Source organism: Penicillium oxalicum, chromosome VI, assembly GCF_001723175.1.
Source record: "Penicillium oxalicum strain HP7-1 chromosome VI, whole genome shotgun sequence".
Taxonomy (NCBI): domain Eukaryota; kingdom Fungi; phylum Ascomycota; class Eurotiomycetes; order Eurotiales; family Aspergillaceae; genus Penicillium; species Penicillium oxalicum.
Window position 1 is genome coordinate 1,652,443 of NC_064655.1, and position 27,925 is coordinate 1,680,367.

Here is a 27,925-nt window from a genome sequence, read left to right on the forward strand (position 1 = left end):
TTGTGCTACTGTCTCGAGCCTGATCAGGTACAAGTTCCGATTCTTCGCACATCAAGTGACCACTGTAGTCCGGTAAAACGAATGGAACAGAGTAGCGCTTGGTCTCTCAAAGGCCTTAATTTTGACATTTGTCTCACCGCAGCGCCAATTTATCACCCTGGAGCCCGGTTCGTACGGTAGCCTTTTCATTGCTTCTCATACGAGCGACTCTTAGGATCGGTGCCGGCCCATTATGGAGAGCTATCAACGAAAAAGCTGGACTTGACAGTTTTTACGCCATTCAATTTAGATTGAATTATCTAGATGGAGACTAATTCCAACTCGTGCAAGAGATTGATGTGCGGCTTAAGAGCCTCCAAGCTTATTTCCACACTGTAGACCGTTTTTCGCGCCCCTTGCTCTCGATAGTCGACCTACTGGGATAAGGCTCGAGCTCCGAGATGGGCTCCTCCGGTATACGGGCAAGGCGATGGCTAGGCTGTCTGATCGATCTCCCTGCTTGCCTTTGTCACACCACAAGACCCCAGCCAGACGAGTCTCATGACGAAATCGCTGAGCTCTCGCACATGCAAGAGCTCGTCCTTTGTCAGAGAAGTCGTGGGCATGTCGCTTATCATGTTCGAGGTCGATATGAGGAGCTCTAGATCTTTGCGCGATCGGGCATCGAGAGGGTGGATGATGATGTTGAGGAAGAGTGTCAACGCCGCTACCTGCGAATATAATGTGACAAAGCTTTCGATTGAATTAGCAGATTTCTCTATTGTTGGAGGAAAACAGCCTGAGGAGGAATGAGCTTGTGATAGGTGACATTGCTTACCGAAAGGCATCTTCTCCGATTCTTTCGATCAAGTACTTCAAACATTTGATTGTCGAACGGCTTGCTTCTAAAGAGATGTCGAAGCTCGAGTGCACGACAGAGTGTAGATCCGGGCCACCTTCGTTCGGTACAAGCGTACACTTTCTCACTGTCGTATGAATGACCGTCATCAAATGGTGATATTCTAGATGGAGAGCCACAATCCGAATCATGCATGACACTGACGATGGATCCTCGTCGTCCGCATTTGGCAGAGTGTCATCGGAGACGAACAGTGCGGGGCGGTATTCCTCATCGAAAGAAAGACGCCAGCGCTCTAGGTTCTGATCCATTTCTCGAATGTGTTGCAGAAGTTGGTTGTTTTTTGCCTTTATCGCCTGCGTCGAAAACAGTTTTTGGTAGACCTTTTCTTTCTCAACGGCGAGCTTGATCTCGCCAGGAAAATGAGCTCTCCATGTATGTTCTCGGGGCTCTATGAAGCTCTTGGTTGTCGGATTGAAGACCATCGAGCCATCCCCTCCAAAGGGATTGTAATTGAAGGGCTGAACTAAGTCGCAGTACGCCTCAGTAAGCAGCGGCGGTTTACCTGTGAACAGGGAGATGTTTTTGTCGAGGATATACGAAATCCAAAAGAGCGACTCTATGTTCTGGTGATCCAGGAGGCCTTGCATGCCAAGACTTTCCATAGTCGAAGGGTGTGAATCAATGTGCCCTTTCAGCGCAAAGATGATACGACACGCATTTGACTGATAAAATGTTGCACCATGCCAGTCTGTGCGAAGAATGCAAAGTATTTGCTGTATCCCCAAGTCAGTTTACCCAACAATCCAGAGCAATCAGGTCTAAAAACTCTATCTTACGAGCATGGTTGTAGCTTCTAGGGTGGAAAGGCTCTCATCATCGGCGATATGCAGCAGGAGAGAGTGTGCTTTTGCCGCGTACAAGTCTTCATCGTCAGGCGAGGAGATATGCGGTGCGCCTAGACGAGGTTTCAGAGCCAGCATGCTCAGCACACACGCCTTGGCTGAGATTTGTGCTGTTGTGTAGTTTGGCCCGTCTGGGGGCTCGTACGCTGTCTTCATCCGTGCCTCAACCGAGTTCTCATCACAGAGTACTGGGTACGCAAGTCTGAACGAGGACTCAAGATAGGCTTTCATGACTTCACGAGCAAATTCCTTTTCAGGCAACTTGCAAGAGACTGGTGAAAGAGAGACATCGGCAGAAAAATGTCCCCAGAGCGTCTGGATCGGAATACTGAAGTCAGCTCGCGACACTTGCTGGCCAGTTCTTTGGGAAATCCAGCGGTGGCCTGCTTCCGATGAAATAGCGATACCATTAAAGTACCAATTAGGACCCCATTGACAAACATGCTTTCTTGGCCTGGAATGGCTCGTTGCATCGAAAGTAGTTGTTGGCTCAGAAGCAGTCTCCTGCTGTGATCGAGCAGCAGGAGAGGCAGGGCTTCGAGAAAGAACGCTCGCACCTCTACCACTTGCTGCAGTTGAAGCTCGATCGGCGGTCGTTGGTGATTCACCAGTGGATCTGATTCCTGCCAAAGCACCTTCTAGTTCCTCTAGACGCTGGAATAAGTTCTGTACATCACTACAGGGAAAGCAGGGGGAGGCTTCAGCACCACAGAGACAATTTCAATGCATCCGCTCTCGTTCAAGAAAGATAGGGCACACCTGCTACGTCTCTTTTTGCGCGGCATCTCTCTGATGAATGTGCATTCAATCTTACGATCCTGACACCACTCGCAAGGGCCAATGGAATCAGGAAGCACGCAATGACCCTTGTCAAAGAAGTAAGTATTTTGGAAGCCCTCGGCCCTACAAGATCTAGAGGCGATCTTGACTGATTCGAATGGAGCTGGGTAGCGCTACCTTTCTTCTGTAACAAGCATCGCATGCCTTTTTCTGAGGTAAGTGGTTCCTTTTCGGTGGCATTGTGTAGGGCGTACGCTCTGTGCAATATATCGGAGAAGTTGGCTGGTTATTGTCGGAGGTTTCGGAGGCCGCAGCGTACATTCACGTGAGGACAGGATCATGTGTCACTTCTGTGACTGGCTATGTGGACCCCACCTAGAGAGGCTTAGTTCTCACCGCGGTCGCCATGTCTCCACATGTTTCGATGAGCCCTCAAACTATCGACAACCAACGGAGCCCGAGATCTCCGGAGCGTAAAACACACATTGACGCGGCCATCTTCAAGCCACGATGTCAAGCTTTATCTCATGTCACAGCTCTGAAGAGCCATTACTCAACCTTGGCATAGCGAAATTCTGATACATTGGACGTAATGACTGACAGCTGGAGGGATCATTCGAGCAACAGTGAGTGTACTCATCTCATTGCAGGTTTCGAAAATGTTGGTGAAACAGTCTCAAGCTCCTATTTCGACAACCAAAAAAGCAGTATCCCAGCCAGGATAACTCATCGTCTCTATATTTCTCATTTCCTGTCAACGTGGAACTCACGTGTCTTCGAATTCGGGGCTGTTCTGTACCTGGCCACTATCTATTCCGGAACATTGCTACCGATGTCTATTTATGCACTGTCCCGTGGGTTGTCAGCAATTATCTTTGCTTCAGCTGTGGGTCACTACATTGACGTGGGAGACCGCTTGAAAGTCGTCCGTTTATCAATTGGTAAGTGGCAATCCAAGGACAGATATCCAGTGGCAGTTGGCCCGCCTGACGAGGTGATTCATAGTACTTCAACGGCTTGTTGTGGCTGCATCCTGCCTTGTATTTTATAAACTAGCAGTCGGAGCGCCTGGCTCTCGATGGATGAATCTGGGTCTTCTCGTATCGCTCACTGTGCTGGCATGCGTTGAGAAGCTATGCTCGATATTGAATATGGTATCAGTGGAGAAAGACTGGGTATACTTTTTTTTGAGCCAAAAATTTGGTTTAGTTGCTCAATTACTGACGTTGCATGGCAGGTCGTCGTGGTAGCTGGTGACAATCATGCTGGACTCAGAAGTTCGTGGGCTATCCTTCCCCACTGGCCGCTGCTTGAAGCTAATCTACAGCCAAACACAGCGATGAACGCCCAGATGCGACGCATCGACTTGGTCTGCAAGCTAGTTGGACCTTTGTTCATTGCCCTTCTCGACGGGATATCCACACGAACAGCCATCATTGTAAATTTTGGAATGAACGTTTGTTCCGTGGTCATTGAATACTACTCGATTGCCAAGGTGAGATTCTCAGGTTCTTCCTCCAAGACCGGGAACTTTGGAATGCTTTCTCTGATGCATACTTCCAGGTGTACTATGAAGTGGCAGAACTCCAAGAGCCAAAGAAGAGCGCTGCACCTCTTCACAGGGAGCCTGCGCGGCTAGGCTTCCCTGCGCGTGCGTGGAATGCGATACGCCAGAGCGTCAGACACTCACTCAAGGATTTTGCCCTCTATTTCAAACATCAACTTTTCCTTCCGTCTTTGGCCAGCGCTTTACTTTACCTGACAGTGCTCTCGTTTTCTGGACAGATGGTCACTTGGCTCCTGTCCACAGGGTTCAGTTCGACACAAGTCGCTGTTGCCAGAACAATAGCCGTAGCTTTTGAAGTGTTAGCCACATGGCTTGCCCCGTCTCTCATGGGTAAAATTGGCCCCATTCGCGCGGCTTTATGGCTAGTAAGCTGGCAGATATCGTGTTTAGTCGGTGGCTTTGCCGTTTTTTGGATTTTCGTCAGCCGGCCTTTTGTCTCGGCGTCTGGGCTGGTCGGCGGCACGATTCTTAGCCGACTGGGTCTTCGGGGATTCGATCTCTGTGCACAGATCCTGGTTCAAGAGGTGAGCCGCGGAACGTTTGATATAACACCGCTGTCTGACGGCACATACTGATATTTGTGACAAATTTGTAGGGAATCGAAGCTGATGCTCGAGGCTCTTTTTCTTCCACTGAGGCGGCATGGCAGAATTTCTTCGAGATCTGTTCCTACGTCTCCACAATTATCTTCGCTCGTCCTGATCAATTCGAGTGGCCTGCTTTGATCAGCATCGTTGCCGTCACTGTCGCTGGAATGCTGTACGCGCTATATGTGCGTCTTCAGCGTGGACACTTGTTGCATTTGCCTGGTTGCTTGACCCATGAGCGTTTCAATCGATCGGGACAAGCTGCTTTTAACAGAATCTCCTCTTTTTCAGATTTCTGATACTACTTTGAAATTCAATGTTTCTGTCCCAGCAATGACGGGGTACATTTCACCGGAGATTCGCGCTCAAATAAACAAGAATAGAGTCTGCCTGGCTGCAGCTACACAATTTGAAATGGCCCTAAGATCTGTATGTCTATGAGATACAAGAATTATTTCCTCTCTAAGAGACAACATTGAGTGAAGTATGTTTTTTTGAGCACTTTGTACAGTCTGTATAGTGAGCAAAAAGCCCAGTCTTGGTAGACTGCCCTTCCATAATATACTCTTATTTCTTGCTTCAAGTTGGCTTCACAGCTTGACCGGTAGTTGAGCAAGAGTCTGCAATGGAAGCGCCTCACGCAAAAGAAAGCTTCCATAAATCACCGAGACGATCATTCGACTCTCCCAGCCCGCCGTGAACGATGATAGTATCGGTGGACATGACGTCGGCATCAAACCAGCCCCTGGCGACCGGAAGCTCAGTCCCACGCAGCTCCACCTGTTCCCACTTCTTGTCTTCGATATCAAAAATCCACACATCACCGAGCATTTTCCCAGCACCCTGGTGACCAAGTGAACTGGGATCTCGCTCTCCAAACATGGTAATCAGGTAGGAGCGGCCGAGAACAGAAATCGGAAGCAAAGCGCTCACACTCCGCGGTGATGGCCCATTCTTCCCATCCGCAGGATAGATGTAGGTATTCCACGAATCTGTCTCGGGGGTGTAGATGTCAAGATTGCCACCTTGCTCAGTCTTACCATCAAATCCATTCATGCGGTATATTTTACCACCCACGAACGTGATCGAAGTTCCGCCGCGAGGAGGGTCGAACGCAGGCGCACATTGCTTCCATTCTCTGCGTAAGACACTGAAAGACCACAGGTCTGATAGCCGCCCAGACTCGGGACACCCTGCATGGACAAAGAGTGTGTCTTTGCCGTCGCTGGTCATACAGTGATAGCTCCTCGCCGCAGGGACAGCATCAGAATTGGAGATCGAGGGCTGGATCCGACACCAGGTAGAGCTTGAGGGGTCAAATTCCCAGACTGAGCCTTGCTCATCAATCGGGGCCATGTCGACGCCTCCTCTGCCGGAGAAGAGGTATATCTTATCACCAATAGTTGCAGACGCAGTGCCGACACGCGCAGTAGGAGAGAGGGACGATTGAGGTTGCGTGACAGCCTCATCTGTAACTATAGAATTGAAATTATCAGCTTGAGTGGCAGTTAGGTGTGCGTATTCGACAACACACCTTGATTGTTCAAGACCACGGCGTATATGTTGTTGTCTCTTGGCTCGCGAGGATGCAGCTCTCCTCCAAAAATGTAAGCCCGATCGCCAACGACCGAAACAACCTGGGATGAGCGCTGGAGGACCTCAGCCTCCAGAAGTTTGTCACATTTCGCGGTGATTAGCATTTTGATAATGATCAATGGAAAAATTGAAGCTCTAGAGTTTGAAATGTGACACACAGTCCAAGCGGCGCAGTCACTACAAATACTGAAGTATAGCACTCGCCGCCATAGTGCCCATGCATGGCTCACGCACTTTCACAGTGGAGGCGACGGGAGGTTCCGAATCGCCGTGGCATCGAAGCAGATGGCGTTTGTGAGTAGCCACTCAGATGGTTGGAATCGCTCAGCTCCACGTCACATATTCGGGATTCCCAGCCCACTAAGCCCAGAACGGCACTAGTGAAAATGTTTCGAGCAAAGAACGGCCTCCGAAAGCTCCGAAGGACTGAGGTGAGAGAAAGGACTGACTCGCAAGGTTGCAGTGGTAAATCGTAGCATCCATCGGTACAGCACATCTGAAAGATTCAGCATGATATTGTTAATCAGAAATGGCAGATGCTCATCCCGTGATCCCCCCATAGCACCCATAGGGTTAAAGGGCACCAAATACCCGTATTTCTGAAAGAAGAAAAAGAAATGCATTCCTTCTGGGCATTTTCATACACCTATATCATTTTCGGAGTGATGGGCTGATGAGAAGTGATATCCGTAACTCTCAGTGATACCGTTGTGCCCTTTCACAGAATATTATTGCTATGTTGCGGCGTCCTTTTCGTTCAAGGAAACTTGGCGCCCGCCTCAAAGATACTTGTCAGTCGGCTACTTCTGATAAGTTGGAGATTGTGTGGCTCATGGAAGTGGATAAAAGCCAAAGCCGCAGGAGTGTGCCACAAATTCGAATTCATGGTCATTTCTGTAAGCTGGCAGCTCCATCCATTCCCTGTCCAAGACGGAGTGTAAAGTTCCCCTGCCCACGCTCCTATCAGAGACCTTGGCCTCCTCACAAATCAGACGGACTACCGCCCAGTAGGCCATCGGTTTGCCGAAATTTACGAGAAATCTCTCAGTATCTGGCGACCAGTCACTCCGTTCGTCACAGAGCCGCTCAATGTTCTCTGCGGTTGGGACCATGTTCCGTTGCAGGACTTCCACGACATCTTGGAGAGTGTTCACAAATTCTCTCTGCAGGGAGTAATTGTTCCCCATGTCGTCCTCCAATCTGTCATGAATGGTGCGGAGGGTCATACCATTGCGTGTGATCCACGCATCTCCGTTTTCGATGTCTTCCCGGAACACATCGATCCAAATGTTGCCCTCTTGGATCAAGGATGACCTCATTCGCGCCGACAAAAATCCCCGGACGCAGCGTCCGCAAGTACAGCCGAATCGTAGAGATTCCTGGCTCATTCTTGAGGTTTCCGGTTCGGACAGCAACCGTAGACAGGAAATAGCACCGTCGGGATATCCCTCAAAGTTGTTTGATATATGCTCCACAACTAAAGAGCCACGCCGTTTCTGCGTGCGCATCGTCTCCAGGGTCTTCTGAAGCGCTTCCCATGGGGTGTATCCGTCGATATCGCGAGCCGCCTTCCAACGATCGGCACAGAGAACATTCTCGAGCAACCATGATGTGCTCAGAGGCTTCAAGTTGCATACTGTCAGATGTAGTAGCGTAGTCTCGGTGTTTGTGACTTGGTCCCAGTCAACTTCGTTGTCGGCACAGCTAGCAAAGAAGTCCTCAAGCTCTTCATCATTCAGTGTAATGGCCGCATGATGCAGTGGAAGAGCATGACGAAGTCTTTCCATCCTTTGCTGCTGTGCTTGTATCAAAACATCTCGCTCACCGGTCATGGCCAGTCTTTCGTTCTCCAGCTCCTCAGCAAAATTTTCTCGTGGGTCGAAATCGGATATTGACGCAATGGCCCGACTCCGATGCTGGACGTCGAAAGATAATGCAAAGCATTGAGAGGCCCCGATGCGGCGAAACCCACAGGAACGGAAAAACTCTATGATGCCAAATTGAAGTTGACCCCCGATCGTCAAACGTTCCTTTGTGCACTTGCCAACCAGCTGTAGTCCGATGTCGGTGGGGCTTACTCTGGAACTGACTAGAGCATGCAGAATCCATCGTTCCTCTAGTGTGGGAATCAAAAGAGCGGTGCCGGCGTATTTTGGTCTGACCGGCTTCTCTCCCAAGCAGAAAGTGTGAGCTTTCTCGAGTAACAGAGAAACAATCTCATCCCCCAGCCCTTTCCGGCGGAAGTTGGGATCTGCAATTTCTAGTCTTTCGATGACAAGGAGAGGGCCGCGGTCAAGCTCGTCTCCCCATACTCCGGTCCCTCGCTGTACCCGGTGATGTTTGAAGTCTGCCCGAAGGGATCCGTATCTGTCAAACATCTGGAAAGCGATCTGGCCCGTGTGGCTGCATTCTTTCAGCTCATCCCAGAATAGCGAGCGAAAAGCTTCGCGATTGACATATCGGGATAAAGCGTGGGCGATGACAACCCCTTCGTAAGTGCGTTCGACGATCAGTTTTGTCATGACTGACGGGCGAGAGCTGGTCTCGTAGGTCCAGAACAGTTCAATCTTGACGTCTCGGGGAATCTCGTCGTGAATTGTGAACTCGTGCTCTTCGAGATCTCGTCTTTGACCTAGAAGAACACTCTCCTCATTCGCGTGGTCCTCTTCATCATGAGATTCGTTTGACTCGTTAAATTCAGAGCCCACTTCAGGCAATTTCAAGTCTTCGTTATCTTCAAATTCGAATTCTATTCATCAAAGGATAATCAGCAACGCCAGCGCGTCAACTTTTCACAGGCAATCTTCCTACGTGTTAGAGGGGCTTTAGGTGAACACACTGCTGTGACGAAGGAATCTTCCATTCCACCTCATCAGATCTGCATCTGGATTCATCTTCATTTTGAAATTAGGTGTTGAATTTGGATTGAAAAGAACTCGAAACTCGTTGAAAAGAAAGGTGAAGGTATTCTAAAAGCCAGTTGGTGAAGTGAGAGATGAGTGGGAGCTGGCCAGTGAGCTGGTGTTGAAAACAAACAGCATCAGCTCACAAGACTTCAAACTTGTCACGTTACCATAAAGAATGCACTGGTATCTCCAGATGAGCATCTTCATCTGGGCCATTACTACATTGAGGGAGCATCATCAAGCACCAATAATCGTAACGTAACCTGATCTGCAACCTGAGAATTTGTGACTCATGGCCTTTCGAACCTTTCGAAACTTTCTCACCATCATGAGCCTTTCTATATGATCAAAGTCATCTTATTATCCAGTTATCATAGCCATTATGAAGAGCGCTGGGTTCCAGGATGATATGAAAGACCATTAATTACCAGTAAACACCTTCGATTTGTGCACTAAAAATTGAATGCCTTTTTTCACTAGCAGAGTCGAAGTTGATGAGTGCTTGTACATGTTGTGTTGGTAGACAAAGAAGTTCGATAGGGCTGTATGCCTAACATAGCTTTACACACGTCAATAGCAGCCCTGAGGCTTTTCCTAAATAGAAGAGAAGGAAGACTGTGTGAGACTGAGAACAGCCCTTGTTCGAGGAAAACAAGATTTCGGAAAATAAGATTTCGGAATTAAATAGAAAAGAAGCACCTAGATAGAGTAACTTAGGTATCTTGATACGTTTACCGATTTCACCGAATCTTGAGCTTGGGGAGAATTTCCAGCGAGCATGCAATACTAAGGTCTCGTTGACATCAAAGCAAACCTCCTCACACTCTTCGCCTGGCCAGATTTGGAAAATAGAAACTTGCACGTTGCCTCCATGATGAATGGACTGTTTAGCACCTCGTCCACGGATGAAATGTTGAAAAAAGATCAGACAAGAATAGAAATGAGACCAGAAACAAGCGAGTGGTGCCCATCAACTCCATATTCAACCTGCCGTTGCTGAAAAACAATGGATTAAACTCGGTAAATCGCATCAGCAACTTTTGTGGCTTGCCACATCTCCTTTACATCGTGCACACGCACAATGTCAGCACCCCCCGCAACGCTGGCCGTAACTGTCGCAGCGGTACCCCAGACGCGCTCCTTCGGCGTCTTCACCCCGGTGATATGCCCGATGAATCTCTTCCGACTTGGGCCCATCAACCACGGGAGACATTCAAGACCCTCAGATTCTTTCAGCTGGTGCAAGTTGCGCAAAATTTCCAAGTCATGGGGCTGATTCTTTGCGAAACCCAGGCCAGGATCGAGAATGATTCTCCACCGTCGGATACCAGCGGCTTCAGCAGCGGCGAGGCGCTTTCGCATCTCGACGGCTACCTCGGAAATCACACCATTTGGATACGATGCAAGACTTGTCATCGTTTGAGGTGTGCCTCGCATATGCATTAGAATGATGGATTTTCTGATACGGGCGGCGGTGGGCAGCATGTCTGGGTCCAAAAGACCACCCGAGACGTCGTTAATGATGTCAGCACCAGCGGCGCAGGCTGCTTCGGCCACTCGTGCACGATATGTATCAATGCTGATGGCAATGTGGGCAGCTTCTGGAATAGCTTGGCGAATGTGGGTGATAGCAGGGACCACCCGAGCGATCTCTTCATCTGCGCCGACGGGAGTGGAGCCTGGACGGGTGCTCTCGCCGCCAATGTCGATGATGGTGGCACCAGACGCGACGAAGTTGCGGACCGTCTGAGTGAGTTGGGTAAAGTCCGATGGGGAATGTACGCCCCCGTCGGAAAAAGAATCCGGCGTCAAGTTCAGAATGGCCATGACGTGGGTGTTGCGGGTAGGATCGGTAGCATGAATTGATGGGAAGGTTGCCGAGATTGGTGTTGTTGAATGAGGTGTTGGCTCTGGTGGTGGAAGAGCTTTGAGGTGCTCGAGATAAGTTGACGAATTAGATTTTGAGTGAGGTGGTCGCTCATGCGGGATCAACCTGTGAGTGTTTAGACAAGGAAACTCCTCTATGAGAGGTTGAGGTTGATGCAGACACACTGGCAAAGTGGCCGGAGAACAAAGTCTCTCTCCAGCATCAATTTATGCGGGATGTTTAATCGTTCATGTTCAAATATTTCTTGATCATATAAGAGAAGATCCAGGTCGATTGACCTTGGGCCTTTGTCGATCAGCTTTTTTCGACCCAGCGCGTTCTCAATAGACTGCACTGCATCCAGAAGCTCGATGGGCGAGAGGGTAGTCTCGACCTGCGATTAATCAGCGGGGTACTAAGTGATGAATGAGCAATTCAAGGACATTTCTCGCACCTCGCAGACTCCATTGATGAATGTATCTTGTTCCAGCACATACATCGGCGCTGTTTCGAAAAGCGAGCTTGTCCTTTTAACTCTAATATTGGCCTTGTCCAGCTCAATACATGCTTTTTCAATCATATCGATCCGGTTTCCCATGTTGCTCCCCAGCGCAATGAACGCACGGTGTATTTGACGTCCATCATGGACTGGGCGCATAAAGGACTCCATCTGCGGCATCGTTCCGCTTGAGAATCTGCAAGCGGGCACTTGATTTCCTGGCAGCGAAGCAAGCTGGCTCAAATGAACATTCTTGGCAAGACCCGAGATAGAATATGTTCTTCTAGTGTGAAATGAGTCTGCTTAAATTTAGCACACTAGTACTGGTCACATCCAAGCGCGGAATAGGAGCATCAGAGATGAACGCGGGGCCGGATTTTTTTTCTTTTTTCTTTTTTCCTTTTTTTTTTGACCCTGACGCGATCGCGATAACTGATCGATAAGGCCGTGGGGGACTAGTAATGAAATTCATGGGGCTGACTCACTTGGACTGAAAACGGCACGTGAACTAGACGTCAGGGTGAAAATCAATTGCTGTGTTCCAATACCAGGTTTTGGCTTTCTGCAAGGGGGCAGCCACTGACTTCGTTACTCTCCAGCTACTCAATGGTCGAGAGTGAAGCCTCAAAGCTGCTGCAGACCTTGGTGACGACAGGGAGCAGTTTGCCGGTCGGATCGGTCGCCAGAAATGCGCCATGTATACATTCGCGCAGGCCGAGAGTTTGGGAGCGTGAAGGGCCGTGTGGTTCATGCCCATGGATGAGAAAGTGTGATATTCAGGGTTTCCAGGGAGTGGTAAGGTCAAGGAATGGAATTCATTTGAAGGTCCAAATGATCAAACTGCTTGTATTCGTCTGATTTGGCCATCGTTGCATCAAGTTGTTCCCGACAAATGGAAGTCCTGGATGCCTGAACATCTGCGAGCCTGAACGCCCGAGAGTTAAGGCTTCCATTAAGGTGTGGCTAGCGGCGGATGGATTCCTTACAGAAGTGACCAGTTGCCGAGCCCCGGCCTGAAGGACCCGTCGATTCGGCGTGGTCCCCCACACATCCCAAATGTCTGAGAGTCGACCGTCGAGAGACTTCCGGAATGAAACCCCGCCCGAGCTAAGACGAATCGGGCTTAAGGCCACCGTCGTGAGGAGAGCTGCAAAGGCTGGGCACGCCGGGACCGAGGCATTTGGCTGCGAAAGAGGTCTGTGACAACGTGACAGGCCGAGGACCGCCCTGTATTTAGAGATCGATCCCGTTCCCCAGATTTTCTATTTTGTCCTTTCGATTTGACTATCTTCCTTTCCACCACAGCATCATGGCTTCTCCACGTGAGTCCACTATTGGTCTTTTTCGGGCGTGGTAGTATGGTAGCTAATTCCAGATGTTATGTCGCACAGAAGTTATTCGCACTCCCATCACTGATCTCCTGAAGATCAACCACCCAGTTCTGCTGGCTGGCATGAACGTGGCTGCCGGCCCCAAGCTGGCTGCTGCGGTCACCAATGCCGGTGGTCTCGGCGTCATCGGTGGTGTCGGTTACACCCCAGAGATGCTGCGCGAGCAGGTTGCTGAGCTGAAGAGCTACCTGAAGGACAAGAACGCTCCTTTCGGTGTCGATCTCCTTCTTCCTCAGGTCGGTGGTAGTGCCCGTAAGACCAAGTAAGTCAAGTTGCGTGATTGGGACGTCTTTCAGTTCCATCAGTGTCCAAAATAAGTTCTTAAGCTAACGGCGTAATTTTCTCGCTGTCCAGCTACGACTACACCAAGGGCAAGCTCAACGAGCTCGTCGACATCATCATCGAAAGCAACGCCAAGCTCTTCGTGTCTGCCGTCGGTGTTCCCCCCAAGGCCGTTGTCGAGAAGCTTCACGGTGCCGGTATCCTCTGCATGAACATGATCGGTCACCCCAAGCACGTGCAGAAGGCGCTCGACGTTGGTGTCGATATCATCTGCGCTCAGGGTGGCGAGGGTGGTGGTCACACTGGTGATGTCCCCACCACTATCTTGATCCCCACGGTCGCCAAGCTCGTCCAGGGTCGCAAGAGCCCTCTGACCGGCCAGCCCATCCAGGTCGTCGCTGCCGGAGGTCTGTACAACGGTAACTCCGTCGCCGCCGCCCTCATGCTGGGTGCTTCTGCCGTCTGGATCGGTACCCGCTTCATTCTCTCCGAGGAGGCCGGTGCCCCCGTCGCTCACCAGGAGGCTGTCCGCACTGCCGGCTTCGAAGATAACATTCGCACGATCATCTTCACCGGTCGTCCCATGCGTGTGCGCAAGAACGCCTACATCACCAACTGGGAGGAGAACCGCCAAGACGAAATCAAGAAGCTCACTGCCCAGGGTATCATCCCTGTTGAGCACGACTTTGAGAACCTGCCCGATGATGTCGACGACGAGACCCTCGACAATGCCCGTCCCTTCCTGATGGGCAAGGTCGCCGCCGTTGTGAACGAGAAGAAGTCCGCCAAGGCCATTGTCGATGAGCTCGTGACGGATGCTGCTGCTCTGATCAAGAAGGGTAACCAGATGGTCTCGAAGTTGTAAATAATGATCCCTTTTTGTTTCTCTTCAACATTCTGTCGATTTCGCGTTGCATGATCCCCGAGACATAAAATTTGAACATTTATTTTCGAATCAAACGTCTCCTTCTATAAAACAGGTGTAGCGAGATCTCCGGTCCATCGAACGAGTGCCCACCCTAGCTTTCAAGACTCCGGTCACCTCTCTCAACTCCTTGACGTCGGGTAACGTGCATCACTCGCAAGTCTATCACATTGGTTTCAGTGCGAATTCTTGATAGTAATCACAAGTGAATCAGCGCCAGTAACATTGTCATTGATTTCTTTCGATCTCTATTGAGCAAGATCAAATCCTTCCAAGGCGTGAAGAAAGCAATAGTGGTGCTTGAATGGGTGAATCGACCAACGCTATGCGCAGGGCATGACATGTAAGACCGGGATCGAGGCATGCGGTTATACAACGAGGAATCTGTCCCTTTCCCAATATTTTGCACATGGAGGATAAGTGGCCCAGGTTACCCATAAAATCCACAGAGACGGCGTCAATTTGTCCTGAGTCTGGGGGATAGAAAAGGCCGAAAGACATTTTAGTCACGCCTTCGAGACCTGAGTGAAACGTGGGCCTGAACATTGGGTCTTGGGGAAATTTACTGACGGTGTTGTCGTGTCTACTTAGGCAGAGTATGCGGAGATCCATGTTTAGTCACAAGGAAGTGAAGACAAAAAGGCGGTAGAAACTCGAGGTCCTGGCAGAGTAAGGTCCGGAGACTTGTTTTTTTGGGTGCATGGAGAACGGAAAATATTATTCTCGTGCTGGCCAAAGAGGAGTCAAACAAGATGTGATACCAAAGACCTTGAGCTAAAGAATTTCAAGTCTTAATAATCTTCGAAAAGAGAGCGCAAGATTGTCACACCCAGCTGATATCGAGAGTTGAAACAATGGGTGTATGGTGCTTAGGATGTCTCGCACAGGAAATGAGAGAGGTCGCTGTTGTATCCAATGGCAACAGAAGAGGAAGAAAAGTGCACAGCTTTTGCGGTGGCAACCAGAGTCAGAAGAATATCTTCTGTGGTTTTCCTGTGGTTGTGCACGAGACGGAGGGCAATTTTTATAGCCAGGTTCACACAAATCGCACTAGAGAGCCCCCAATCTTTCATGCCCGCACACACACGTAGAGCTCGAGCGGAGTGCCATTAAGGACTCGGGTTCAAGCTAGAACGTTTGCACTTGCCCTCTGAGCACGCGTCAACAGGATTTGATTAAGATGAACCAAGCTGCTTTTAAGTAATATCTCATTATATCTTTACAATCCTCCCACCTACGATGACAGTAAAAGGTAAAAGCTCTCGAGAGATTGTCTAGGGACAGGCTCGACGAAGTAACCTCAGCCTTCAAGCCTTAGAGCTACTAAAGATTACCAGCTGACTCACCACTGCCTATGTACTTTGTGTATAGAGAGTTGACACAATAGAATGACGATGATGTACGAGGGTCTGGCGGTTAAATGAACACGTCGTATGTGCGCTTATTTATTGGGATATATTTCGATACCAGAATTTCACAGTGAAAGTTATTCTTCAATGTACAAATTTTGACCCTCTCATGCTAGAACGTAGGCTAGAGGAAACCAAACAGTGCACCAATGCTGACCTAGTACGGTTTTCAACTACCAAGTCCAGAATTAGGCATCGTTGTAGACCAGGTATCTTAGCTCACTAGCCATATAAAATTCACAGGATCAAGGAGATCCTAATGAGACGAGGATATTTGATGATTGTGACTGAGCAAATGGATATTGATGTTTTGTCTTGTCCGAGGGAGTTGTATAAGTCCGGAATTTGTCTTTGAGGTTTGATGAGGGACTGGCCGATTCGGTTTGATTGGGGTAGAACCTTGGGCTTCACGATTAGTGATCAACACACATGTGCATAGAAAATCGAAGTACTTTTTTTTTATGATCACAGGTCCAAGGATAGACACGAGAATACTACCTATGCCTCGAAGAAGGGCCATTTTCCAAATGAATTCTCCGCCTCTATATGCTGTCTTTTGATCTATTTACATTTGCACCTGATTCACTTGAATTTCCTGATGGTTGGAATACTCCATCGCGATGGAAGTAGGTTCTCCAAGGCACCCATCAATTACATCTATAAAATTAAAGTGGTCCCTGCAGACCTACTCTCTCAAGTACCCTTACCAACCGAGTAGAATACCTTGTAGACGGCGACTATGTAGCAATCTTCAAGCGCATCTGTTTTTCACAAGTCATTCGCACCTGTGTATGCATCCTGTGGGATACCTATTTAAGCCTTGACAGAAGGTTTTGATGAGAGAAAAACCGTTGTGGGCGTGGGCTAATTATTGCACGTGATTGGAGTACAATTGAGATTGTATTGTTCGTAGAGACCTTCAACGTATTGTCATGTTAACCCTCCAAACATCTCATACATAGGTACCAGAGTCCAACAGAGTCGTAAATTCTGATGCCCAATTCGGTGTCCACGCAAACCTTAGAAGCTCCACAGTCAAGTCATGTTTGAAAATCTGTCTGATGATGCCAACATTCAAGCCTCTTTTGCTTACCTTTGATATCTGAGTTCAACACGGTGGAGCAAAATCTCACTGTGTAAATGGAATGAACCTCTATGCAGCCGTCTTTGCTCAGTGTGACGCTGTAGTTCGTACTGAAACGAATAGACAGGCGAATTGACTTATTTAAGAATACACTTGGTCGACACTTACAACACGTGTCTATGAGTCCAGTTCAACACCTGTGACGAGAGAAAGGCGGTCTACTGTAAGAGGCGCACAGTCTGGAAGAAGGACTTCCTTCAGTCTCCTTGTCATTTCCTAGGGGGAGTTCGGACTCTCATGTTCTTTTTTTGTATTGTAAATGAAATTTGGTCAAATAAAGATGTGAGAATTGAAAAGAATCTCATCAAATTGTCAACATGACACGATTCACCGACAAGTAGTTTGCGATTACATTGTTTGCGAGCTCATCGACGCTATTACGGACTTGGTACAGCTTGAGAAGGGAGCACCAGATGGATTGGAGCGGAGTTATCAGAAGTTCAATAAACCAGTAGCATAACTCACATCAGTGAAATTACCAGACCGTGATCAAGTCGTTCTCTTTAGATTTTGTCTGTTACAGGCGTCAAAGCGGTCATACACAGGCATGAATTGGATTGATCCTGTGGCCAAGGCCTGCTGTTGTCGTGCCCGAGCCAGTGTTCATGAAAAGTTGATGACGAAGGAGACTTGAACGAATGAACAGGTTCAAAAAGTGCAAAAAACGCCAATATCTGCTCGACCTCCTCGTGTAGCCTCAGCGGCCAGTCACGATTGAACTTGATACCGGACGATACGCACTAGGAGAAACTACCAGGGGGGCTCAGGCGTGTCGGAAGAGGACGAGTCATGGCCACTGAGCCGCTTCTCATGTGATTCTCGAGAACTCTATCCCCTCTTTTGGTTGACCGCAACCAGAAAAATGCGCATGTATGAGGATTTGCTGTAGAGTGAACAACAAGGTTCGAATCTGAAAATGACATGTTACATTTTGAATATACTTTCATGGCCATACTTTCATGGCCATACTTTCATGGCCACGAACAAGATGTGTCGCTGGATATATGGGCGGCGGGCGAGATACAATCTCAACCGGACCGCGAGACTGTATGTGTGAGAAAGAGAGAGAGAGAGAGAGGGAAAAAGACATTGAGACAACGAATCAAACATGGAGCCTCTCTTCGCAATTTTGGCTCTTCCACTTATATGCCAACAGCTAGGGTCGAGAATGAAGCCAAGACAATAAATGAAGGCAACGCAAATCAACACTTCAGGTGGACGAAGCCTGCACGGCGGATTCGGAGAGCTCCGCATCATCTCGGTTTGACACAAGCTGCTTTGCGTCATGGAAGGAGGTGAGCACTCTGCTCAGCTTGTTTCAACTTTCTCCAAGTCAAAGCAAAGAGGTCTGCGGTGCAAAAGGATCGACTTTCGAGATGCAGTAATCGGCCGCTTGAGAAGCCAAGTATCTCCGCACTGGCCCGCAGTCACCTCGATCAGGCATGTCCGAGGTGCAGAATCGAAGTGATTGGGTCAAGCTTTCAGCCAGAAATGCTATGTTGCATAAAAGGCTGGGCATGCAGGGGGATTGCACCAATAATATCGCGAACGGTGATCTCCGCTCCTGGTCGCGCCTCTTTTTAAAGTTGGAACGGGAAAGGGAGGAAATATTGTGGCCTGCAAGCCTCTCGTCTCAGCCCTGAGAGCTTCACGCGAGAATCCGGGGTTGAGATCTGAAGAGGTGCGGAGAAGTCGGTCCCATCGTAGCTTGTATAGGTACGACGTCTTGACGGGGACGAAGGCAAGCCGGGTCGTCATGTTGACCCAGTGTCGCGCATTACGGCCGCCCGCCGAGACTAGGCACCGGAGACAGTCGATCGAAGATGACAACATGCCATCTTCAACTGCGCATCATTAGTGGCTGGAGAGGGGGGAGAAAATAAACTAGGGAGGACTTTTGTTGCGGCATCGGGCCCCATCATGGTTCATTTGCGGATGAATATGACTCGAACAGGGTCGCGAGAAAGGGCGGACATCCTAGCTATGCAAGTCAAGCTCTCCGACCCGGCGCTCTCCGCACTTATCGTGGCATCACAGATGCAGTCACCTCAATGCGTCAGGATACTATTGGGCGAGATGAAATGCTTAGGTTCCGAGTTCGTAGCTGTTATCGTTTGTGGGGAGAGGAAACCAAAACCTGGAGAGCAGACCCGGATGAACCCCGTCATTGTAGGGTTCAGGTTCCAACAAGGAAGATCGCCGTCTTACAAGCTGACGACCGATCGGACAAGACGGACAAATCCTACAACCTCCAGATAGTGCTCGTCCTCGCAGGAGAGTATGTAATAGCGCCAGTCAGACAAACGGGGCTGGGCAATTTCCCGACGATGGAGATGGAGACGGAGACGCGTTGCTATCAGAGCGTATCTCTGCTCGTATCTCGTGCGCCAACGCCCCAAAACTCTCTTATCAAATACTGCAGAGTCCCGAGCCCCCGACTGGCCAACAGGTACCAGACTGATGCTTGACTGCTTCTGTTTTTTGCCCAGTTGCCCCCTGCCAGTAGGGTCTCCTGCCTCGTGGCCTCGGGGAAGCGAAAGGCGTCGGAGGGTGAAACCACGGCGGATGATAAGCTGCGGAAGCTTGCTCGTCCACCTGATTGGTTGTGGGCACGAAAATGAAGAGGAGGACTGCCGAGCCGAGACTTTGATTGGACAATGGCCGAGTACTGGAGACATTGATACCTGGACCGACCCAGTGAGTTGACCCTTGCAACGCTTGTCATTTGCTCCCAGAGTGGAGGACGCTTTCTGATCTTGATCCCTTTTTGTGTTTTTCTGGAAGTACATCACATTTTTCCATTTGAATATTTTCTGCTTTGGGCAGGACGAGAGCGGCGGCAGTTTCCTTCTCCTGCGAAGTCCGTTCTGCAATCCACTCGCCCACTCGCCCACTCGTCCACTCATCCACTTACCCACGCGACCACCGACTCCCTCCGACGGCCAGAGCCGTTAGGGTGAGACTCGAACCCACCAAGCCTTGCCGATGTGCAAAGTTCGAACTGGAGAGGGATTCGACCCACGATCATCAAAGTCGCCACAACGTGACACTCGTCGCGACGAAGGAGAGGTGGGGCCCAACACGCGACTCCAGCACTGAGCCACCAGTGCTTTTTTTTCCCTTCTCTCCGTTGGCTGCTGGGGGATGGTGACACACTCGGCACCGTCGGGAATTCGGTTCAAAGAGGGAAAAAAATACCAATCGGGGATTCTATATATTACACCTCGCCCTCGTGGTGGAGCTAAGAAGAAAAAAAAGAAACGGAATGATGTGAACGCATTTTCTACTCACTTCCTCCCCTCACTTTCAATTCTTCCATCTCCCTTGATCTCTACAGATCACCCCCTCGTGAGCCTGCAGTGCTCGTCTCTCCCTCCCCTCCCTCTGTGGAATAGATTTGCGTGAACTTTTTTTTCACGGTTTTTTCTGGTTCCTCGAACGAAGATAAAAACCCGACCGCCCAATATGCTTTCCAAGTTCGGATTAGGCTCGCGAGCCGATGTTGAAAAGGGCCCCGAGGTCGACAACCACTTGGCTTCCGATAGCAACAGCAACGAGACACGCGACACCCGCAACGATGGCGCGGTGCCCGGGGAAAGCTTTGTATACGGCAATTCGCTCTACGCCCGCCTGCAGCGCTTTGCCGGCAAGCTCAACATCGAACAGCGTGGAATCGAGCGCGTACCGGAGGACGAGCGAACCGATACCTCTTACGTCAATATCGGCAGCATGGTGTGTTGGCCTTCAAGGCTCTCCTCGAGTCAATTGTGTTTCATGATCCTTCCTAGACGCCCACCAGGTGGTGGGTCGTGCGGGATCGATGGATCGATGGACTCGGGAGAAGCCTTCCTCCGCGAAAAAACCTCACTCAGCTGACCAAGTTCTCTTCTCCCTGCTCCAGTGGCTAGCGGCCAACATGGTCGTAAGCTCATTTGCGATCGGTGTCCTCGGCAAATCGCTCTTCTATCTGGGCTTCGTGGATGCGATTCTCGTCTGTCTGTTCTTCAACTTGCTCGGAGTCTTGACCGTGAGCTTCTTCTCTTGCTTTGGTCCGGCATTTGGCTTGCGCCAGATGGTGCTGTCTCGCTTCTGGTTTGGCTGGTTCCCCGTGAAGTTCAGTAAGTGATCCGGATGGCAAGAATATGCTGGACGCACCACAAGCATGCAGAGGATTACCCCCAAACTGACCCTGGCACCCGTTTCTCTACAGTCGCCATTCTGAACGTGCTCGCCTGCATCGGCTGGTCCGCTGCGAATGCGATCGTGGGCGCACAACTGCTGAACGCCATCGACGGCACCGTGCCCGGTTTCGCGGGCATCCTCATCATCACCTTCTGTACCCTCTTCATCACCTTTGCCGGCTACAAGGTCGTCCACAAGTACGAAAAGTACAGTTGGATGCCCACTTTCGTGGTCTTCCTCATCGTGCTGGGCACCTTTGCCCACTCGGGCGACTTTGTCAACATCCCGATGGGTGTGGGCACCTCCGAGCTCGGAGGCTGCCTTTCCTTTGGATCGACCGTGTATGGCTTCGCGACCGGCTGGACCAGTTACGCCGCCGACTACACCGTGTACCAGCCCTCCAACCGCAGCCGTCGCAAGGTCTTCGGGTCGACCTGGATCGGTCTTATTCTTCCCCTCCTCTTCACTGAGTTTCTGGGTATCGCCGTCATGACCGCTACTGCGCTGAATGACGGACATAATAAATACGCCGATGGCTATGCGGCCTCTGGAAACGGTGGCTTGATTGCGGCCGTCCTCGAGCCCCTGGGTGGCTTTGGCAAGTTCTGTCTGGTCATCCTGGCCCTGTCCATCATTGCCAACAACTGCCCCAACATCTACTCGGTCTCCCTGACCCTCCAAATTCTGAGCCGCTTCAGCCAGCGCGTGCCCCGCTTCATCTGGACCTTGCTTGCCTCGTGCGTCTCCCTCGCCATCGCCATTCCCGGCTACTCCTCCTTTGAGACCGTTCTCGAGAACTTTATGAACTTCATCGCCTACTGGCTGGCGATCTATTCCGGCATCGCCATTGCCGATCACTTTGTCTTCAAGCGGGGCTTTGGTGGCTATCGTCCTGAAATTTACGATCAGCCCGACAAGTTGCCGCTGGGTATCGCTGCTTCGATCGCCTTTTGCTTTGGTGTTGCCGGAATGGTGACCGGTATGAGCCAGACATGGTTCGTTGGACCCATTGCCAAGCACGCCGGCGAGCTTCCGTTCGGCGGCGATGTGGGCTTTGAGTGTGGCTTTGCCTTTTCATTTGTTGTCTATTGCGCGTTACGGCCGTTGGAACTTCATTACTTCCGCCGGTAGGCTTCTCGATCGGGACCGGATGGGAAATTTTTTTTGTTTTTTTTTGTTTCTGTACATATGGAATGGTTGGCTTTTGGCCTTTGGACATGACAGAGTTTTGGGAGGTTCATAAGGAAATGTACGGGTTTAATGTAACTAGCTTCTATAGCATGCACTGTGCATGACCTTTTTAGGATATCGTCATCAATAGCTCTCAAAAAATCGAGCCCTTGATCTGCACATCGCCCACGTCCGCTCAGCAATTGAATTTGGCCCATTCACCCATCTGTGCATATTCCGCTTGATTGTAGTAATCCACAGCCTCTACAGTAGATCACCATTCCTAGCACTGCAGCTCTCGGGTAGCGTCCCATCTCCCATCTCGTAATTCCAATCTTCACTGTCAGCTACAACACGTCAAATCCAAACAAAGACTACCACAACCAGCTTTGCACTCAATCACCACCTTGTCCGAAAGACTCCCCCTTCGCCAACAACCACCGTCTTCCTTCCCCTTGTCAACTCCTCCTCCTCCATTCCCCTCCACCCCCGAACTGCGTGCCGATCCACTTGCGGTCGAGGAAACCCGTCGCCGACTTGCCATATGTATCTCCGGCTGGAGAGTCACCGAATGGATCCCATAGGCGTGGAAACATTCGCGAATAGTAACGGCCAAATTGTCAAAATCAACCACTGCATGGCCGTCGAGAACAATATGCGCCGACGCAAGAGATTTGGTCTGATTGAGTTGCCAGATGTGCAGTTCATGCACGGCCAGGACACCGGGGAGACCCTCGAGATCGTGCTTGACGTCGTCATGGTCGACGCCTTGCGGGGCGCTCTGGAGGAGGATCTGACCTGCGTGTTTGACTGGGGAGGAGAGGGGGGCATGGCATTAGCGCGCGATTCATCACTAGCCATTGCAGTAGGCACACTCGTTAAGGGGGGGGGGCAGTACACTACACTAAACTACACTGCACTGTACATAGCGAATACACTCGGAATCTCTGGACTTACTTAATGGAATCGACGACAAGAAAATCATAATGGCGATTCCCATACTCACGGCCGGATCCGCATAGAATCGGCCCCTGTAATGGGCGAACCAAATGACCGCCGCGGCGACAATGACGCCGAGGTTATTGGCACAGTCGCCAATGACATGGATGAGAACACCCATCATGGCAAGATCTCGGTGTGGTTTGTGAATTGCATTCTTGGCATTGACGTGATGCTTGTGGTGGATGTGCTGCGCGCGTATACCAACCGGTGGGGTGTGGGTTAGTCTCCGCTATGACGACGGGGATGCTGGGATGAGGCGAGGGTTGGAGGTTTTTTTGGTGTGGTTTTCTTTTTCTTTTTTTTTTCTTGGGAGAATGAGCATTTCTTACCTTCTCTTCGGAGAGATTAATTGGGATTGGTTCGATTGTTGGAGAGGTGTACAGAGATGAATCTTTGCCACTGTCCGTAGTAGGATGATTGCTCTGATGGTGACATTGACTGGGTTCGTGGCCATGAGTATGCCCGCCATGGCTATGACTGTGGTCGTGACCACCACCATTGGAATGAGAATGGTCTCAAGAGAGACTTAGCATAATGACACACCCTTTGAGAAAAGAAAAGAAAGGAAACCCATGTGATACAAAAAAAAAAAAAAAAAAAAAAAAAAAAAAAAAAAAAAAGGACGACATGCTTACCATGCAAAAAGACCACGCTGACCAAGTTCAACGTAAATCCAACACATCCCATAATCAAGACAAGCTTGGGATTCTCAACTTCTATAGGCTGATATCAGCATCGTGAGGGCACAGTGTCATATCTCTCTTTCCTCGACATAAACAGACCTTGCACGGAGATGAATCTCTCGATGGATTGCAAAAAGATGCTAATTCCTAAACCAAAGAGCAAGACTCCATTGAAAAAAGCACCTAGCAGTTGAATGCGCTGCCAGCCAAAAGTGAGTGACTGGGGAGCGTCGGTGCGCTCGGCGACCTGTTGTCGGAAGCATGTGTAAGCATGGGATGATTTAACGAATTAAAGAGAGAGAGAGAGAGAGAGAGAGAGGGAGAGAGAGAGAGAGAGAGAGAGACTCACAATGGCGGCGACCAGGGCCACGATAAAGCCCACCAAGTCATTGAGCTTAGATATGTTAGTTTTTCTGACGTGGTATTCCCCAAGGGTTTCAAATTTCTACCCTTGCCAGGACTCAGCACACGTTGAAACATACATAGTGAAAAGCATCGGCCACCAGGGCGAGCGAATGTGTGTAGAATCCGACTAGTAAAAGACGAGGCCTTGATTAATAGACGATCCCAACGGCCGAATTTGATTGGTTCTCGCCATGGCTCATTCGCAGACAGTATCGATGGAAGCCAACTAGGCCCATCGGTTGAAGCATTCGATTGAAGAACAGGCCGAGGTCACTCGTCGAACAGTAGAATCATGCTCACATACTTGAAATTTCCGCCACGAAGAAACAAAGCGATATGCCAATGACGGCACTCAATCGCTGAACTCGAGAGATCTTCAACATTGTCGGATAGATGAATAGGTGAATCTGCCCTTGATTCACTGTCTCATTGAATATCGGTGGAATGTAACAAAAAACTCTCCAAATAAGGCAGAATGTCAACAGCAGAGGCCGTTGCTTTTAGATAAAACTCTTCCTCTGATCTGGGACCCGTGTAGTTGAAGACAAAGGTCCGCTTAGCAGTAATTTGATTCGAAGTTTTGGCACTTGAACAAAGAAAGGACACACCAAAGTTGAGTCGCGGTTCCTCCCTCTCTTTGATGCGCCACGACCTCAGGAATGTTCGGGTCGTGCATGATACGATGCCTTAGGTTGTGGCTGCAGAGCAGCCTGGAGCACTTGTGGTGGCTGGCTGGCTGTGTGCATACTGAGGTCTTGCAAGAATCGGACGGGTGTTGGTCGCCGGCACGGACGCTGAGAAAATAAATACCGCTTAAACATGCATATTTAGGACACTCAATGAATCACTTCTTTTTTCACCCGTGAAACTTGGGTCTCATTTTACCATCTGCCAAGCTTCGGCATCTACCTGTCAGATATTCCGCCGTGTCCTTGATGAGGCATTTGTGCCTGCGCTAGCGCCCATTGTGGTTACTTTCGACGGTACTTGTTATTTAACTTTAGGCCGTGGCCCACCAAACCTTTCGCCCGATGTGAACCTATAAATCGAATCCTTTCTCATTCAATCTCAACATCTGATCAGCAGTCTCAGTCTCTAGACCGATTCATCAGTCAGAGAAAGAAATGTTGCAAACGCACTCATTTGCGGTGAAGTACTGCTTTTCGCCTCTCAGGCCTCTCGTACTGCAGGCACCCCTGGGATCTCGACATTTTACATGCTCCTTGCCGAGGCCCACCTGCCAATCACATCAATCAAACAACAAGCCTCCTTGCTCATCCACTCAGCACAACACCACTCCAGCTCGCTCTCTCTCAGGCTGGTCTACTACCTTCTGGTCCTGCCGAGCGACCTGGGGAAGAGCAGGCATCAATACACTGCGATGTCTGGTCGGATGTACCATTGGGGATTTCTCCGCACTATGGACTCTACAGTCCTATTATCCCGAGCTGGGCGTGAATACCATCATGCTCGCGTCAAGTAAGAACCGCAATACCGTAGACTCGATTGTTTTTGAGAAAGGCAGACTTACTCAATCATTTCCCCGTCGGGATATATTTATAGTGGCCTCCGGCATCACGACATCCATCATCCTTGAAACATGGTTGCTTCGCCGGGGTGCAGATCAGCTCTCCTGGTCGAGAGCCGCTCGGACAGCCATGGGCATGAGTATGGTCTCAATGGTAGCCATGGAAATCGCCGAGAATGCAGTGGATTACCATTTGACTGGAGGTGTGATCGCGTTTGAAGATCCCAAATTCTGGGCTGCTGCCGTATTGTCGATCGGGGCTGGATATCTGGCGCCTTTGCCGTACAATTACCTGCGGTTGAAAAAGTATGGAAAGGCCTGCCATTGAAGACATGAGTATGGGCATATCGCGAACTTACAATCATCACGTGTTGGATCTATCTTGAGGCTTCGTTTTTGCTTCTGCTTAAAGTTGTTATCAAAGATGAACAAGAAATGCCCTGTTACAGGTTGAAGCCCGGCTGATTCGAACCATCATTCTCTTTTTTATCTCCTTTGAAATGCGATAGGAGTCATCCTATTCTATTCTGCCTTGCTCTGGTTCCTGCTTGACTATTGCCACACTTCATTCATCGTCCGATTGCGCCGTCTCTTGTTTCACCCTTGCACTCCCCGTGACCATGTCGCCAATGCTCATCCGATTCTCTCTCACTACCATTCCTTCCGAAGAAGAGTAGGGTTTTGCTTTCTTGTGAGACAGAGAAATACCATCACCTATCTTCCCAAGCAGGGTGCCTCTAGTAACGATGATCCTGAATACCTCCCCATTTGATCTCTCCTGCACTTTATGCAGACCCGGATAGATAGTGAAAATACACTCGCCAATCGTAGCATCATTCGGCAGAGGCCGAATCTCTCCTTCCCGAATCATGCGATGCGTCCTCAGGTCAATGACATCGAAAGCCTGCAAGTCCTGCAGTTGCAGAGAACTTGATTCCAAATTCCAATCCCAGCTAAACGTTTCCGCGCAACACTGAATTATGGTGCAGAGTTCCGCCAAAACCATCACATGTCGCTCGCAAAATTTGCGAAGCGTGTTTGGTGGAAGCATATCATGAGATAACCCGGCGATATTGAGCATTGCCTGTATTTCGTTTGTGAGTGCATGGCACTGCTCAATGACCTTCTCTTTGTAGCTCTGAGAAGATGAATACGCTCTCATCGCGTCGGACTTCCATTTTTGGATTGTCAAGCGATCTATCAGTTGCCAAGCAACGTTAGACAAATGGTTCTTCCACACTCCGTCCCCTTGAGCAGAAGTTCACTCGCCTTTCCCTTGTGTATGTTCCATGTGGAAAGCAGTGTTCTCCAGAAACAGAGACTGATCGCATGAAAGACCGAGACCAGAAGGCTTGGACAATTTCTCCCATAGAAGACACGAGGCAAAATGCCCTAAGAGCTCCACTTGAAAGTGTATCGGGGGGAGACGGGGAGATGTTGTTTGAAAAGCCAGTGAGACTGGATTGCCTCTCATCTGATCATAAAGAATCTCCCAGCTGGACGTGTTTTGATTGAAATCGGGAAGACTTTCAAAAAAGCTCGTCAGTCCCGCACAGATCCCCGCGAAATCATCTGCAAGAGATCTGTCACTGATATCTGAAGGTGGTATCTGTCGAAAGATTGCTTGACGATACTTCTCATTCTCTTCACTGAGTTTTCGAATTTGGTCGGCCTGCTCGAGATTCTGAAGACTAGCCTCTCGAAGTCTCGATCTCTCGACGAACCCGTTTGCGAGGTCTTCTTGTAGGCTATGGAGGGCCGACGTTATGTGGTGTTTGGCACCGCGGAAGAAATAGTTCACGTCGATGGGAGGCTCTTCAATGGAAGTAAACAAAGAGCCTTGAAATTGAGACTGGGATTGGGGTTCTGGAGATTGAATTTGATGCGAAGAGGACATGATCTGGTCATTTCTCTTTGAAGATTTGGTCCAAAAAATCTACGTGGAAGCGTCAGGAACTATGACTGGCTTGCAGAACTTGATATGTGAGTGTTGGACCAGAAATTTTTCACGTTGAATTTTCCCCTTTCTTTGCTTTGGAACGAGGAAGTCTCCTCTCTGAATTGGACTGGAAGTTCCGTGTTTCTAAAACATAAACTAGGGGAAGACAAAGCGCCCTCATTGTATCTTTCTATTGTTTCCCCGACCTCGCAAGATAGACCATATCGAGCACAAAGGAAACACGTTGAATACCAACTAGGCTCATACTCAGCAAATTTCTGTCAAGCTTCACTGGCACCTGTTCACAAAAACACGAAAAA

At 49.6% G+C, this 27,925-nt stretch overlaps 9 protein-coding genes across 9 annotated transcripts; 4 read left to right on the forward strand and 5 right to left on the reverse strand.

Moving 5' to 3' along the window:
- Positions 1 to 473: 473 nt before the first annotated feature.
- On the reverse strand, positions 474 to 1,974 carry POX_f07872 (uncharacterized protein; the record flags this gene model as incomplete). The annotated part of the gene is made up of 3 exons (XM_050116663.1): positions 474 to 732; positions 818 to 1,614; positions 1,678 to 1,974. The coding sequence occupies 3 exons, from the start codon at positions 1,972 to 1,974 to the stop codon at positions 474 to 476; spliced, it is 1,353 nt and encodes a 450-aa protein (XP_049966802.1).
- A 1,888-nt stretch (positions 1,975 to 3,862) lies between these two features.
- On the forward strand, positions 3,863 to 4,976 carry POX_f07873 (uncharacterized protein; the record flags this gene model as incomplete). Its single annotated transcript, XM_050116664.1, has 3 exons — positions 3,863 to 4,018; positions 4,087 to 4,614; positions 4,686 to 4,976. The coding sequence occupies 3 exons, from the start codon at positions 3,863 to 3,865 to the stop codon at positions 4,974 to 4,976; spliced, it is 975 nt and encodes a 324-aa protein (XP_049966803.1).
- A 337-nt stretch (positions 4,977 to 5,313) lies between these two features.
- On the reverse strand, positions 5,314 to 6,377 carry POX_f07874 (uncharacterized protein; the record flags this gene model as incomplete). The annotated part of the gene is made up of 2 exons (XM_050116665.1): positions 5,314 to 6,152; positions 6,212 to 6,377. 2 exons carry the CDS (start codon positions 6,375 to 6,377, stop codon positions 5,314 to 5,316), a joined length of 1,005 nt encoding a protein of 334 aa, XP_049966804.1.
- Positions 6,378 to 7,103: 726 nt separating this feature from the next.
- On the reverse strand, positions 7,104 to 9,173 carry POX_f07875 (uncharacterized protein; the record flags this gene model as incomplete). The annotated part of the gene is made up of 2 exons (XM_050116666.1): positions 7,104 to 9,022; positions 9,113 to 9,173. The coding sequence occupies 2 exons, from the start codon at positions 9,171 to 9,173 to the stop codon at positions 7,104 to 7,106; spliced, it is 1,980 nt and encodes a 659-aa protein (XP_049966805.1).
- A 1,017-nt stretch (positions 9,174 to 10,190) lies between these two features.
- Positions 10,191 to 11,725, reverse strand: POX_f07876 (Folic acid synthesis protein fol1; the record flags this gene model as incomplete). The annotated part of the gene is made up of 3 exons (XM_050116667.1): positions 10,191 to 11,172; positions 11,232 to 11,440; positions 11,501 to 11,725. The coding sequence occupies 3 exons, from the start codon at positions 11,723 to 11,725 to the stop codon at positions 10,191 to 10,193; spliced, it is 1,416 nt and encodes a 471-aa protein (XP_049966806.1).
- Positions 11,726 to 12,854: 1,129 nt separating this feature from the next.
- POX_f07877 (uncharacterized protein) lies at positions 12,855 to 14,083 on the forward strand (the record flags this gene model as incomplete). The annotated part of the gene is made up of 3 exons (XM_050116668.1): positions 12,855 to 12,867; positions 12,937 to 13,198; positions 13,291 to 14,083. 3 exons carry the CDS (start codon positions 12,855 to 12,857, stop codon positions 14,081 to 14,083), a joined length of 1,068 nt encoding a protein of 355 aa, XP_049966807.1.
- A 6,078-nt stretch (positions 14,084 to 20,161) lies between these two features.
- On the forward strand, positions 20,162 to 23,009 carry POX_f07878 (Purine-cytosine permease fcyB; the record flags this gene model as incomplete). The annotated part of the gene is made up of 4 exons (XM_050116669.1): positions 20,162 to 20,428; positions 20,496 to 20,814; positions 20,865 to 22,005; positions 22,436 to 23,009. The coding sequence occupies 4 exons, from the start codon at positions 20,162 to 20,164 to the stop codon at positions 23,007 to 23,009; spliced, it is 2,301 nt and encodes a 766-aa protein (XP_049966808.1).
- Positions 23,010 to 25,604: 2,595 nt separating this feature from the next.
- On the forward strand, positions 25,605 to 25,994 carry POX_f07880 (uncharacterized protein; the record flags this gene model as incomplete). Its single annotated transcript, XM_050116670.1, has 2 exons — positions 25,605 to 25,617; positions 25,702 to 25,994. The coding sequence occupies 2 exons, from the start codon at positions 25,605 to 25,607 to the stop codon at positions 25,992 to 25,994; spliced, it is 306 nt and encodes a 101-aa protein (XP_049966809.1).
- A 237-nt stretch (positions 25,995 to 26,231) lies between these two features.
- Positions 26,232 to 27,563, reverse strand: POX_f07881 (uncharacterized protein; the record flags this gene model as incomplete). Its single annotated transcript, XM_050116671.1, has 2 exons — positions 26,232 to 26,863; positions 27,221 to 27,563. 2 exons carry the CDS (start codon positions 27,561 to 27,563, stop codon positions 26,232 to 26,234), a joined length of 975 nt encoding a protein of 324 aa, XP_049966810.1.
- Positions 27,564 to 27,925: the final 362 nt, after the last annotated feature.